The 13,516-nt window shown below is 63.3% G+C and overlaps 1 protein-coding gene across 3 annotated transcripts in view; it reads right to left on the reverse strand.

Annotated features, from left to right (window-relative positions):
* Positions 1 to 13,516, reverse strand: part of CAMK2A (calcium/calmodulin dependent protein kinase II alpha) — a 105,552-nt gene that overhangs the window by 64,213 nt on the left and 27,823 nt on the right. The window contains exons 2-3 of one of the 3 annotated variants that reach the window (XM_003124102.4): positions 7,937 to 8,076; positions 2,123 to 4,344 (exon numbers count right to left, since the gene is read on the reverse strand). The exons of the other annotated variants lie outside the window; for them this stretch is intronic. Coding sequence (XP_003124150.3) covers positions 2,940 to 4,226 — 1,287 coding nt within the window. The 5' untranslated portion in view covers positions 4,227 to 4,344; positions 7,937 to 8,076 and the 3' untranslated portion in view covers positions 2,123 to 2,939. Of the gene's footprint in view, positions 1 to 2,122; positions 4,345 to 7,936; positions 8,077 to 13,516 lie in introns of those variants that run through there. 3 annotated transcript variants of the gene reach the window in all.

Here is a 13,516-nt window from a genome sequence, read left to right on the forward strand (position 1 = left end):
CTTTCCACTTCAGAGCCAAGCCCTGTGCTAAGCACTTTCCGTATCGTCCTATTTATACCTCCCAGCAAATGTCCGTGAGAGAGGTACCGCCAGCGCCCGACTGGCAGAGAGGGGGCAGGACTCGCCCATCCAGGGTCTGCAGGATGTCGGCACCCCTGCTGTGTGTTCTCTGGCCCCCGCTAGGGCTGGAAGACCCCTCAGAGACGGGCCGCGGAGGCCCTGGGGGACACAGCTGCCCTCCCACAGGAGCCCAAGTCTCAGGCAGACAGGATGACCTCTGCAGGGGCTGGCTCCCCAGCAGGGCTCCCTCCCGACCCGCACTCAGGGCCACCAGCCCAGGTCCCGGGGCTCCCAGCAGGCACTAAGGGAGAGGAGGAACTGGGGGCTCAGAGCGTGCTCCTGCAGCGGAGCAGGGCTGTTTCTAGAGCACCTGCCATCCCTGCCAGGACTCCAGACAGGGCCCAGCTTGGGCAGGGCTGCCCCTGGCTGGAACCCATCTGGTCCAGGCAAGGGGGAAAGTGGGGGCCTGCAGCACCTGCGGCCTCCCCTCCTGCAGATCCGTGCCCCGAGAGCCCAGATCTGCCCCTGACATGCCCTTCTTTCCATCCCGCCTCGCCAAAGGGGGTGCAAGCACCTGCCTCGTGATGCCCCTGGGGGCCTGACCCAGAGTCCAGGCCAGGTGCCCTGGCTCGGGGGCCAGGGGCGCGGTTTGGGGAGGAAGGCAGGAGCCACAGGAGGTGGAAGGAGGGGGCAGGAGCACAGTGACGAAGGGGCACAGCAGAAGCCGCATGAGCAGGCTGAGCCTCCTGTCACAACGCGCCGTGCCCGGAGCTGCCCCTCATTCTGAGACCTCCCACCCACCCCAGGCCCACCCAGCCGCCAGCACCCGTTAGGAGGATTCCAGGGCCATGGACAGCATCACAGGCTGAAGCTGGAGTGGGCCCTGGGCTGCTGGCTGAGTTCTGGGTCAGGCAGGACTGAGGCAGATGTGCTCGAGGCTGCAGGCTCAAGATTAGATGGCGCCTCCTTCTCAGGGCACCTGCCCCAGCCCGGCCCCAGCTGGATTCTGTGTTTGGGCCCCAGTTGGCCACAGAGGGTGAGGCCTTGGTGCCTGAGAAAGAGCAGAAATAGACCTTTTATGGTCCCACACTGGTGGCCCCAAAAGGCAGGGACCCGGGAAGAGAGGCAGGGTTGGGGCCGCAGGCTGGGCCACCCCGGGCAGGGCAGCGCAGCAGGCTCCGAAGAGGCCCCCATGTAACTTGTGTCAGCGTGGACCGGCGGGCACCCTGCTCCTTGGAGGGCCGAGCCCAGAGCCGGGCCAGGACCTGGCAGACCTGGTGTACGCTGGTGACAGCAGACTGGGAGTGAGCCCCCAGGGAATGTCGGGCCTGGGGCCCACCAGCGTCTCCTGGCCGCAACAGGACCCAGGCATCCCTACCCTGGAGGCAGAGAAAGGCTCCAGCTGGGGGGAGGTGAAGAGGGCAGGGCTGGGATGAAGCGGGGCCCAGGACGCAAGGGTCCCCTCTGCGTGCAGCCCCAGGCCAGACCCTCAGGGCTGGGCGCAGCCGCCTGGGCAACAGGCAGGCAGCTCTGCAACCAATTCTGGAACCTCCCCCCCGGCCCCCACACCGCACCCCACCCACCCCACCCATCCCATCCCATCCCGCTCATCCACAAGCTGACGAGTCCTAACAGGCCTCCTTTGCCGGAGACAAAAATAACTATTTTCAAAATTCACAGCAGGGCTTTCGCCTACACACGCCGCACCGACTGGAAGCCAGAGGGAGAGCAGCAGAACGCGGTGTGGGGAGAGGCCCGCCACCAGCCCGCGCCCGGAGCCCACGACCCTCTCCCCACCGCCCTGCCTGTGGCCCCAGCACACACCTACCAGAGCCTAGGGGCTCCTAGCTCACCCGCTGTACACAGGGCGACAGGGGGACAGGGGCCAGGGGGCTGGAATGGGCCCCGGGCCACAGGGTGGATCTATGGAAGGGCCAGGCCAGACCTACGCTCTGCCTCCATCCAGGCCCGCTCCCCACCGGCTCACGGGGCCGAAGGTCACTCACACGGGCCCAGGACACAGGCGCACACCCTCCGTGGGCTCCCAACAGCACTGCAGGCCTCGCTTGTGCATCACCGTGTTTTAATCACGTTCACGGGCTCCCCCACAACCAACCGCTACCTCGGCTGGTCCTTTACAGGCCGGCGAGCAGGCAGGGCCAGGGCCCGCACCCCGTTCACAGGCAGGACATGGAGGCCAAGAGGAAAAGGACTGAGCCAAGGTCGGAGCAGAGCCCTGACGGCCGATGGCCTGGTGGCCGGTGCGGAGCTCCCTCTGCAGGGAGGGGCGCTCGTCTCCACTGCCCCCTGCCCCACCAGCCTGGCCCCAGGACTAGCCCAGGCCATGTGGGGATCAGATCCAGGAAGGTCGCCCGGGGGCCTGGCACCTCCGCACTCAGAACACAGGCCCCCCTCAGAGAGTGGCCAGAGCACTGCGCCTCCGCTGGGGTCCAGGCCTGGAACCGCCTCTGGGTGGTCCCCTTAGCCACGAAGCTCTCCGGGGCAGGGCCAGGGCTCCGGCGCAAGACCTTCAACCAGCTGGGAGGTAACGAAGGCGGCGGGAACACCAGCACGGCCGCAGGCACCACGTCTGGACCACAGAGCTCCCTCTGCAGCCGAGGGACTGAGGCCCGGAGAGCTCACGCAGGTCCCAGGCGGTCACAGAGCAAGTCAGTGGAGGCGAGCCGGGGACCCAGGCACCCCCAGTTCAGTTTATTCTCCCCCGATCCCAAACCGGCCCCCCACCCTCCAACGGAGGAGCTCTGCGCCCTTCACCTCCCTGCAGATGAGAGCGTGAGCTGGGGCCCTTCCCTGGAGAAGAGCAGGGCCAGGCTCGCAGGGGGACGTCCCCCCACCCCCGGCCGCCGCCGCCGCCGCCGTCAGATCCGCTGGGACATCAGTCTGGTGTTGAGTTTACGAAAAAAGGATCGCAGCTTGCAAATCTTGCATTTTTTCTTGCGGCGCCCCCGGGAGAGGCTCCGCGCCCTGCCCGCCCCCTCCTCTTCGTCTTCGTCCTCGTCGCTGGCCCAGGGCCCCCAGGCGCCCCCGTTAAAGTCCGGATGGGCCCGGGGGTTCTCAGCCGGGTAGCGGACAGGGATGGCAGTGCGGTTATAGTCCACCAGGCGGGCCAGCAGGGCCCGGACCACATCCGGCCGCTGGCCCGCGAGGTCCTCCCGTTCGTAGGGGTCGGCGCTGATGTTGAAGAGCCACACGGCCTGGCGGGCGCTGGCCATCCGCTCCAGGTTCCACCAGCTGCCGGGGAAGGCGGCCAGCGTCTGCGGCGGGATCCAGTCCCCGTAGCCGGGGTCTCCGGTCAGCAGCTTCCACTCGCCCACTCGGATGGCGGCCTGCACGGCAGTGTTCCAGATGCCGAAGCCGCCCTCCAGGGAGCCGTGCCGGGCGTGGTTGTAGAGGGGGTCGATGTTGTGCAGGATCTCCGTGCGTGGCGAGGCCCGGCCCTCGCTGATGGCGGGCCACACGTCATAGCCGTCCAGCCCGTCGGCCGCCGAGGCAGTGCCGCCTGCCAGGCCCACCAGGGTCGGGTACCAGTCGGTGATGTGCAGCAGTGCGCGGCTGGTCCGTCGCGTGCGCTTGAGCAGGGGGCTGTGCACGAAGCCCAGGCCCCGCACGCCCCCTTCCCAGTAGGTGCCCTTGCGCCCTCGCAGCGGCCAGTTGCTGCCCCCCGAGAAGGTCTGGCCCCCGTTGTCACTGGAGAAGATGATGACGCTGTTGTTGTAGAAGCCGTAGCGCTTGAGGGCGCCCGTGATGTTGCGCACGGCCTCGTCCATGCAGGTGACCATGGCCGCGTACTTGCGCCGCGCCACGTTGCCCATGCCGCGGTAGCGGTACAGGTACTCGCGCGGGGACTGCAGGGGCGTGTGCACGGCCTGGAAGGCCACGTAGAGGAAGAGCGGCCGCCGGGGGCTGTGGCCGGCTAGGATGCGGCTGACGCGCTGGGCATAGAGCAGGGTGGAGTACTGGCCGCTGAGCCCCCAGGCCACGCTCTCGCCCTCGTGCAGGTCGAAGCCGCACACCCCCGGGCCGTCGCAGTTGTCGTAGGTGTAGTAGTCCACGTTGCCGGTGAGGGAGCCCAGGAAGGTGTCGAAGCCCCGGCGCGTGGGCAGGCACTCCTTCCGGTAGAAGCCCAGGTGCCACTTGCCCACCATGTGCGTGGCGTAACCCAGCTGCTGCAGCCTCTGCGGCAGCGTCACCTGGTCCAGGGGCAGGCAGTTGGGCTGCCGAGGGCGGATGATGGAGTGCTGAAGGCCCGTGTGGATCTGGTATCTGGGGGGAAGGGGGGTGCAGAAGGCACCGGTGAGCTATGATCCCCGGCTCCAGCCCCCCAGGCCCGCCCCTGGCCCCAGCACTACCGGCCAGCAAAGGACAGTGACCAGGAGGTACGGTCCACTGCAAATGCTCCACCGACCGACCTTCCAAGTCGCCTGAAGCAGGAATTCCCATTCTCTCACACGTGAGCCTGAAGCTCAGCATGGTTAAGCCGCTCGCGCACAATCACACAGCTAGGAAGGTGGGGGGCGAAGAGGTGAACACAGGAGTTCCCGCTGTGGCTCGGTGGGTGAAGAACCTGACTAGTACCCATGAGGATGCGGGCTCGATCCCTGGCCTCGCTCAGTGGGTTAAGAATCCGCCGTTGCCCTGAGCCGTGGTGTAGGTCGCAGACGTGGCTTGAGTCCCGCGTGGCTGTGGCTGGGGTGGAGGCCGGCAGCAGCAGCTCCCGTTCAACCCCTAGCTGGGAACCTCCAGATGCCGCAGGTGCAGCTGTAAAAAAGAAAAACACAGGCGAGTCGTGACAATGACACCAACAGCTGACGGGAAGCACTCGCTGCTTGTGCTCAGCGGAACCTAAGCCCCCTGTGTGAATTATCTCACTAAATCCCCACCACAGCCGGGGCGGGGGGGTCATGTCCTTATCATCAGGCCCATCTCCCCGCTAAGGACACTGAGGCTCTGGAAATGAAATGATTTGCCCAAAGATTCGCGCCATCAGTCACTGGAATTGGGATTTGTTCCCCGAGCAGTCTGACTGCTGATGTCACACTCCCCACACTCCAAGCCACTAACGGGCCACGGGACCTGCAGCAAGTCCCACCGTCCCAGGAAAACTCCTATTCGGTCTTAAAAGTCCAACCCAAATGTGACCCTCAGTGCAAAGTTCCTCACAGCTCTATGGAAGAAGGAGGCACGTTTGCTGCTGGGTTTCCGTAGCATTTAGGATAAAACAAACCTTCGCTGGTCCAGCCAGGCCAGAGGGTCTGCGCAGGTGGACGCGCGTGCTCTGGGGCCCAGTGGCTGTCCCTCACTCGTGCCTGTGTTCCCAGCACTCAGGCGGTGTTTCAAGGACATTTGATTACTTATGAAATGAATGAATGAATGAAGAAGGACACTCAAGGATTTTAGAGCCAGAAGGGACCCAAGTCATTTTCTGCTTTATTCGTCTTGACTTAAAAAAAACCAATGTCTGCAGGAGGAGAAAGACCTGGCCTGCGGTCACCCAGCGGTCAGGAACAGAGCTGTGTTTGAACATGAATCCAACCAGGTTCAAGTTCAGGCACACTGCTGGCAGATGAGGCCCGCTTCCCTTCCCCCACGGAGACCTCGGTCTGCTCGCGGGAGCCGTGAGTCGCCTGGAACGGGACACTTTAAAAACCTTCCAATCCCCAGCCTGCATGAGGCCCGTTCTCACGTGCCTGCCCACAGGCCGATGTGGCCTCTGGATCCAAGTGGGTCACACAGGCTCGGCCCTGAGGCAGGAGCAAGGGGTCAGCGGCGTCTCCGCCCCATTTCCTCGGTCACACCAGCTCCTCCTCCCGCGGTCGGGCCCCCGGTCTGCTTGGGGCATCTGGCCCTCGCTCAGCTCTTACGAGTCCTGGACTGGAGCAGCAGACCTCATCTCCACACGGCGTTAGAACCCCACCCCTTCCTCTCCCCCAGGGAGAGAACGGGTTAAGCCAGGACCTAAATCCCTGACACCTGTAAGCCGAGTACCGGCGGGGCTTTTTCTATTTCGGGTTCTTTGACTTAAAGCTGTTTTGGTTGTCAGCTATCATTAGCTCCTGCCTCCATTTTTAATAGTATACCTGCATCTCCTATTTTATTTCATCTGCATAAAAAGTCTACAGGGAAGGCTATTATTATCCCCAGTCTACAGGGGATGAAACTGAGGCTCCCAAAAGTACAGCAACGGGCCCACGCGCTCAGACCACTGCCCAGCCCATGGAACTGAGCTGAGAACCCAGGTGGATGCAACTCGGGCTCAGCTCTCGGGGCTGCAGCCTCGGCAGACCCCTGTCAAGCGAATGGTCGATTCGATTTGATACAAGAAGTACCCTAGGCCCCCAAGATGCAGCGAGCCTCTCCACATCAGGGCTGCGCGCCACGGAGCTGCTTTGTACGGGGGATGCACCAGCTACGAGCCGCCGCAGCCCGTCTGCAAGTGAGTAACAGGGGACCGGGCTCTCTCCGGCTGCACCGGACACGACTGGGTGCACCAACAAGCACTAATGAGAGCCGGCAGCATCGTCTGAGGGAGCCAGCTGCAGGGGCCGAGGGCAGATGCCGCCCGGCCACGGCCACGCTCAGCTCACCCTGCAGATCTGGGGCGGAACGCGGCCCCGCAGGCGGCTCGCTCCCCCACTTAAACCAAAAGCCACCCCTCAAAACACTAACCTGGGCGCAAGTCTAGGAAGGCAGATTCCCCCTCGCTGTTCTGCAGGGGGGTCGACAGGGGGTCTTTGCCCTCGGACCCCAGCCCCAACACACACGGACTCTCCCTCCTCTCTCCTGCTCTCTCTCTCCCAGTTCCTCGAGCTACACGCCGAGCGCCAAGCTGAAGGCAGCAAAGGGACCTCTGTGACGCCCGGCTCCGGGACCCCACGGAGCACCTGGCCTCCCAGCCCCTCCCAGAGAGCCTGCAAAGGCCGGCCCTCCCTCGCTCTGGGCCTCCGTCTCTCCACGAGACCCGCAGGCCATGCCTCCGGCTTCTGACGTCACGCCAACGGCTTCTGGGTGGAACTTGGGAGAAAGCAGGCCTTGGACCCCATCCAAGGAGGATTAGCTTCAGCCTCGCCAAAGGATTTTCCCCTAAGTGGCCAGAGTTTGCCTTCCACACCCCCCTCCTGTTCCCTGCTCTTTTAATCCTGCAGTCCTACCACCCTGCCGTGGACAACGCCGCACGGAGACAGCAGCATGTCTGTCTCCTTGGGGCTCCCGGCCAACTCGGGAGCCTTTCACAGATGAAAAAACAGGGGCTTGGGAAGAGAGCTCGCTTGAGGCCACACAGGTCACGGCCTCCCGTGTGTGCTTCTCCACCTATCAACTCCTCGGTTTCCTCCTGACGTTGTCATCCAGCAATGCGGGGACCAAATCCCTCCAGTGACACAGAGGCTGCCGTACACTGGCAGCCAAGTAGATTACATGCAACTTGTTCCAGCCTCACCGTCTCTTTTCAAGATTAAAAACTTTTCATCCCAGTTTATAGACAGGACGCCTGAGACTCAGAGAAGTTAAATGATTGGCTCGGGGCCTTGGGATGTGTTCAGAGAACCCGCGGTCCAACCCAAGTGTCAGAGGCTGCCATGTTCCTCTAACACGGGGGTGACCAGAGGTCTCCCTCACGTGGTATGGAATGGGCGGGTGCGGGGACATCAGAGGGACGAGACCCCAAGGAGGCCCATCTCATTCAGAGCCCAGATGGGGAGCCGGAAGCTCCAGAAGGGCGAGGCCTTCCTGATGATCACACGGCCACGGGGGCGGGGGAGGGGGGACAGAGCTGGCCTGGCGCGCTGGCTTCCCAGGTGCCCAGAGGGGTTTTTCTGAGGCTTGGGCCCCCGGCAGCAGCGGCCTGGGCCATGCCTACCTGCCCGTGAGAAGCTGGCTCCGCGAAGGTGTGCAGATGGGCTGGATGTAATAGTTCTCCAACTTGACACCCTCGGCCGCCAGCCGGTCCAGCGTGGGGGTTTGGATGTCTGAGCCATGGTAGCCCACGTCGTGGTAGCCCTGGTCGTCGGTGAGGATGAAGATGATGTGGGGCTGCTGGGAGGGCACGGCCGCGGGCGGCTCGCCGCCTCTGCGGGCGCGTCGGCTACCAGGCTGGGCTTGGCCCAGTCCCAGGACAGGTAGCCGAAGCTGAGGAGGCTGAGCAGAGAGACACCGGCGAGCGCGTGCATCGCCATGCGGGCCCGCGCGTCCCGGCGCGCAGGGCTGCCAGGGCCTCCTCGCCTCGCGCGCCCAGGGCGCACGGCCCGCGCGCACACGAGAGCGCTCGGCGTCCCCGGGGGCGGCCCAAGGGCCGAGCCGGGCCGGGAGGGACGACGAGGCCGGACGTGCGCGGCCGCGGCGGGGCGCTCCAGGGAGGTCAGGCCCGCGCCGAACTGCCTCCCGCCGCCTGGGCACCGGCCCTGCGCCGCCCTGGCTCCCCCTTCCCCGGCTCAGCCGGGCCAGCCGGAGACTCGTCGTGGCGGCCTCCAGAAGATGCTCGCCACCATCCTCTGCCTCCCCTTCTAAGCCTCGATTTATCCCGCCTCCTAATTTCTCTCGCCCCTGCCTTCCCTTTCTCCTCCTCCTCCCGACCCTCCGGCCCCCGGCCCGGCCTCTCGCCCCGCCCGGCGTCCCGCGAGCTGTGGCTCCGGCTCGGGGAGTGGGCAGGACCCCAGCGGGGAAGCGGAGCGAGGCACGGCCGGGGCGGGTCCGCGCGGGACACGCCGCAGAGACTGAGCGAAAGTTGTCACATCTGCCGGCCGAGCCCCAGGTGGAGGGGCGGGGCGTCCGGCGGCGGCTCCGCCCCCGGGCGGGGAGCCCGGGCCCGGGGGCCCCTCGGCTCCAGCCTCCTCCCCGCCCCGACCGCGGAAGGAGGGAGGGGGCGGCTTGGACTGGGATGGAGCCGCTCTGGAAGGGCCGGGTCAGACATTCCTTGATGATGGAGTGTTCGCCTCTCTGAGTGCCAGGCCTGGAAGCGTCGCGCATAATTTTCTCTTCCAACCGGGTCATTGTACAGCTGAAGAAACTGAGGCCCCGAGATGGCCCAGCCCCCCTCTAAAGCACAGAACAAGTTAGCGGCTTCTGGGGGGTGGGGGGTGCTCCCAGGGGCCGGTCGGGTGGCAGCAGAGGCAGCAGTGGAGGAGAAGGAAGACGTTGGCAAGGCTTTCCCCTGGGCTAGAAATCAGGCAACCAGGTTCTGGCCTTGCCGCTCTCCCCACCCCCTCCCCGTCCTCATGCTGCACCTCGAGGCTAGCATCTTAGGCCGATTCCGCTGGAATCCACAGGGCAGAAGCTGTTGTACCCATCACGGTATCCATGGCATCCAGACGCCCAAGCCACATGTCCTGTGGTCATGAATGGATGAAGTGAGCCTCCGGGGTCACACGGGCCAACACCCACCCAAGGAAATCTTCCACCGCAGGGGAGGCAAGCTTGGGGGACCCTCGACCAGGCGAGAATCGCAAATGAGTGAGGCGGGAGCCGCTCTGTTGCCCGAGGAAGAGGCAGGGCCTGCGTGGAACCAGAGACCTCGGTCAGCCTTGAGTCCTGACCATCCACCGTCGAGCGGGGGGTGGACCAGCGCGTCCAGATCTTCTGATCTAACGGGAACACCCAACTCCAGATTGCTGTGAGAAAGAGTCCCGTCCTTAAGAGCTGCTAACTAATTTACAGCAAAACTGCAGCTCGGTGCAGGCCACAGCGGCCCTCTCTGAGGAAGGTTTTGGCCCGCCGGGCGCCCATTTCCAGCTGCCCCCTGCACCATTGTTTTCGCGATGTTAACTAGGCTGTGTTTTTTTCATGGGAAACTGAAATAAGCGAAACCAGTTACGCTTTTACCACCAGAGCTTCGGTCGTTAACACGCCCATCTCCCGAAGTGGGGGCGCGAAAGCCGTCCTTCTCAGGCTTACGGGGACCAAGGAACCTCGCTTTCCCAGAGCTTGGGCGGCGGGGGCAGGGGGAGGCTACTGTTTGGGGAACTTTGAAAAACAGAGGCTGCCCAGGTGGGTCTTCTCGCCCGGCATCTTTTCCCTGCCAACATTCTGCCATGATCCCTCCCTTTTCCTTAAAACCACTGTGTGTGGGGAAAGAAACTGGACCACCAAAATAGCAGCCCGGGTGAATCTGCATTGTGAAATGAGGCTGCGTGGGGCCGGCCGCTCCCGCTTGCTCAGAGCCCCCATATTTAGGACGGCCAGATTTATCGGAAGGGAAAACTGAGCCTGTTGTTCTGGCAGAAGAAACGCTGAGCACAGACAGGAAAAATACAGCCTCTCGTTGTGGAAGGCTGCTAAGCGCTGCTTCCGGAGGCTGCAGCCTGAGGCTGTCCCTGGGGGCCCAAGGGGGACAGGTCCCAGGAGGTCGGAGGGACGTGGGCTTTGTAGTCTTTGCATTGTCCCAGACCGTGGTCCGCACGAGCTGGAGAACCAACACAAGGACAGCCGGCAGAAGGGGACAGGGTGGGGAGGCAGGCTGGAAGAAGCAGGGCCATGGAGCCAGATGGCTGTGCCGACGAGACAAGCAGACGCTCCGCGAGCTCGAGACCGTGGGCACTGACATCGGCCTGCCTGAGTTCACATACTGCCCCTTCCTGGAGTTTAGGCCTTGGGCAAGTTAGGGCCTCGGCCTCAATGCCCTCATGTGGAAATGGGGGTCGCCACACACATGATAGACCAGGCGCTCAGGAGGGGCCCAGCACGCGGGAAGCACTCAGGGCATGTGAGCCGCTGGGTGACTGTTCTCTGGGCTTGGAGAGAAAAGACTCAGCCCTGTGGGTGCAAAGTTACCAGGAAACAGGTTTCAGTCCAATTTAAGGGGTTCCTTTTGCAGGAGACCTGGCGGCTCGCTCAGTAAATGGACGGCAGTGACGGGTGAGTCACCGTGGGGGGACCCCTGTCCCCATACCCACGCTTCGTTTACAAGTCCCTCGGTTGATCATGGAAACCCGCAGTGGCTTCAGAGGCTCCACCGCTTCTAAGGCTCTAGGGCAGCAAACACTGCCCTCAGCCCTGCCTTTACAGCCGGCGCACGGCGGGGCTGGACTTTCCAAGGGCTCGGGGTGGACAAGGGGGAGGAAACACAAAGAGTGACGTGAATCCTGGCTGTGTCCCTTTCAAGATGTGGCTTCGCTCGTCTTCCCTTTGTGTTTTCCACCGCACGGCTCCCTGTCCCCTCTCCTGAGACCAGGTCCGTCCGCCCTGCCGCATCCAGTAGACTCTCAACAACTCCAAGGTGTCTCAAGTTCAGATCCAGGAAGCTCAGGGAGACAGAAGGGCCCTCTCCAGCTACACCAGCCTTGCAGTTTCTGTCTCAGGACCCACCTGTCTCCAGGATGGTTGACATGGGGAGTAGCCGCCAGATCCGTCCCCCCGACAGGTGCACACTCACCCCGTAACCGCCAAGGACCGTGAACGAAAGCCCTGCAAGAAGCCTAACACCGCACAGGAAACGCCACGGGCCGTGGCCAGGTAGAGTGCCACTTCCTGCCCGCGATTCCCATTGATGCAATCAGACTTCGTGAAGCCCTGAACCTGTCATTTCTAGAACTAGGCAAGAAGGGAAAAAGGGCCTTCTGTCCAGGGGCGACCGGCAAGATCCTGAGCTGAAGTGGAGGCAGAGCTAAAGGCCTCAGAAAGGTCTTCCCAACATAAAAATGTATGGTTCCAATTCTTTATCCCCAGAAAATCTTTGAGGACACGCAGAGAGAACAGTGAAAAACGGGTGAGTCTTTTTTGGTGGCTGTGTGTGGTGTGTGTGTGTGTGTGTGTGTGTATTTGTGTAGGGGTGTGTGTGTGTGTGTGTGGCCATCTTTGAGCTAAAATCATCTTAGTAAGGATATTATTTCCTTCTGCCTTCGTTGCCCTTGGCAGAGATCTTGTGCCCAGACCAGGCAGGCCGTGCTCCCTCTGGGAGTCAGGGAGTCCAGGCTGGACCAAATCGAGGACCGGAAGGAAAGCACAGAAGGTCTCCGAACGGATGGGACCGTCACGGATTCACCCCTTCGCCTGCGGGGAGCACAGGCCTTCCTCCCTCCACGCCTGCTGCCTCCTCCTTGGCACACGACTCCTACAAGCCTGCCGACCTCGCCTCCCAGCCCAAGAGCCGTGGAAGCATCTCAGCCGGCCTCCGTGAGAAGGTGGCTTGAGGGGCCGGCCTGTTTTGTAGCAACCGTTTGACGGTTTCAGGTGGAAACACTAGGGAGAAACAGAGCAGCAAACACAAAATCAGACTGAAGAATCCCTAACGCCTGCGAGCTTGGGGCCACGTGGTGCAGGAGCAAAGAGCCGTACCCACCCGAGCGGGAACGAGGCCATCACCAAATCACAGGCCAGCACCGAAGGGGACAGCGGGTCGCCCTCCTGAGTTGAAATCCTGTGCAGAAGCCTCTTTTCGAGAAGGCTGGGGACAACAGCAACTCTTTCCATCCACAGTGGTTATTATGACAAGTGCGTGGCGGTTGTGAAACCTTCTCCCTGAGGGCGGCAGCACCCTCTGTGGCGGGCCGTGTGGAGGGCGAGGCCACACTGCCGTGATGCTGGAGGGTGGAGCGGCCGCCCCGCGCTCCACAGAGGTAGGTCCCGCTCCCGCACTCGCTGCTGGCCTTCTACTCCCTGCTCTTCCAGCCCCGTGGCCTCTGCGGCTGGAAGGGCAGAGTGGCACTCAGGGAAAAGGGGTGACGGACCCAAGCACAGATGCCATGGTTGGTGCCCTTCCCGACACGAGTGTGCGTCCCCGGTGAGCCGCGGAGACTTCTGCGCCTTGGTCACCTGGCCTGGGGACCCTGGTTCTGGCGTTGAGCCCATGCTCTCACATGGCGCACCGTCCACGATTGCTGCCCACACCGGGTGAGCGTGGCTAACTCCTGGTTAGGGGGCTGTTTAAGAAGGGCGTGCTGGCTGCCCCCTGAGGAATACAGCACCCGGGCCTTAGCTCGCGGTGAGTTAGGAGTCCAGGGAGCAACCGGCGGGCAGGCTGAGGGCCACTGAGGCCCAGTTCCTGCTGGATTTGCTCTGTTTGGGCAAAGTGGTTTGGGGAGGGAAAATGCTTTTGTCCTGGACCCCGGGGTCCCTCCGAGCACTTCTGAGGGAGACAGCCCCCCGACCCCCGACCCTTGCTTCCAGGCCCTCCTGGTGGTCTCAGTGCCCCTGGCCTGTCCGGATCGCCACATCCGACATCTGAGCCTGGGGTGGCGAGAGCCTGGGCACCACCAGCCCCTCGCCTTTAACCCTTCCCGGGGCCCCGGCCCTGGGCATTTCAATGGCTCCTTTTTCTGGCGCGCCGTGAAACATTCTTCCGAGGAGATTATTGAAAGCAGAGCTCTGGGTACACAATGGGTGCTCTGTGCTCACAGCCGCTGCCCAATCTGTTTGCCCAGCCCGACTGCGGCCTCGCCTCTCCGCACATGCCCCACCCTCCAGCGCCCGACCCCGGCCCCACCTGGAGCCCAGCTCAAAGGGAGCC

The sequence above is a fragment of the Sus scrofa genome, chromosome 2 (assembly GCF_000003025.6).
Source record: "Sus scrofa isolate TJ Tabasco breed Duroc chromosome 2, Sscrofa11.1, whole genome shotgun sequence".
In the NCBI taxonomy this organism is placed as follows: Eukaryota; Metazoa; Chordata; class Mammalia; order Artiodactyla; family Suidae; genus Sus; species Sus scrofa.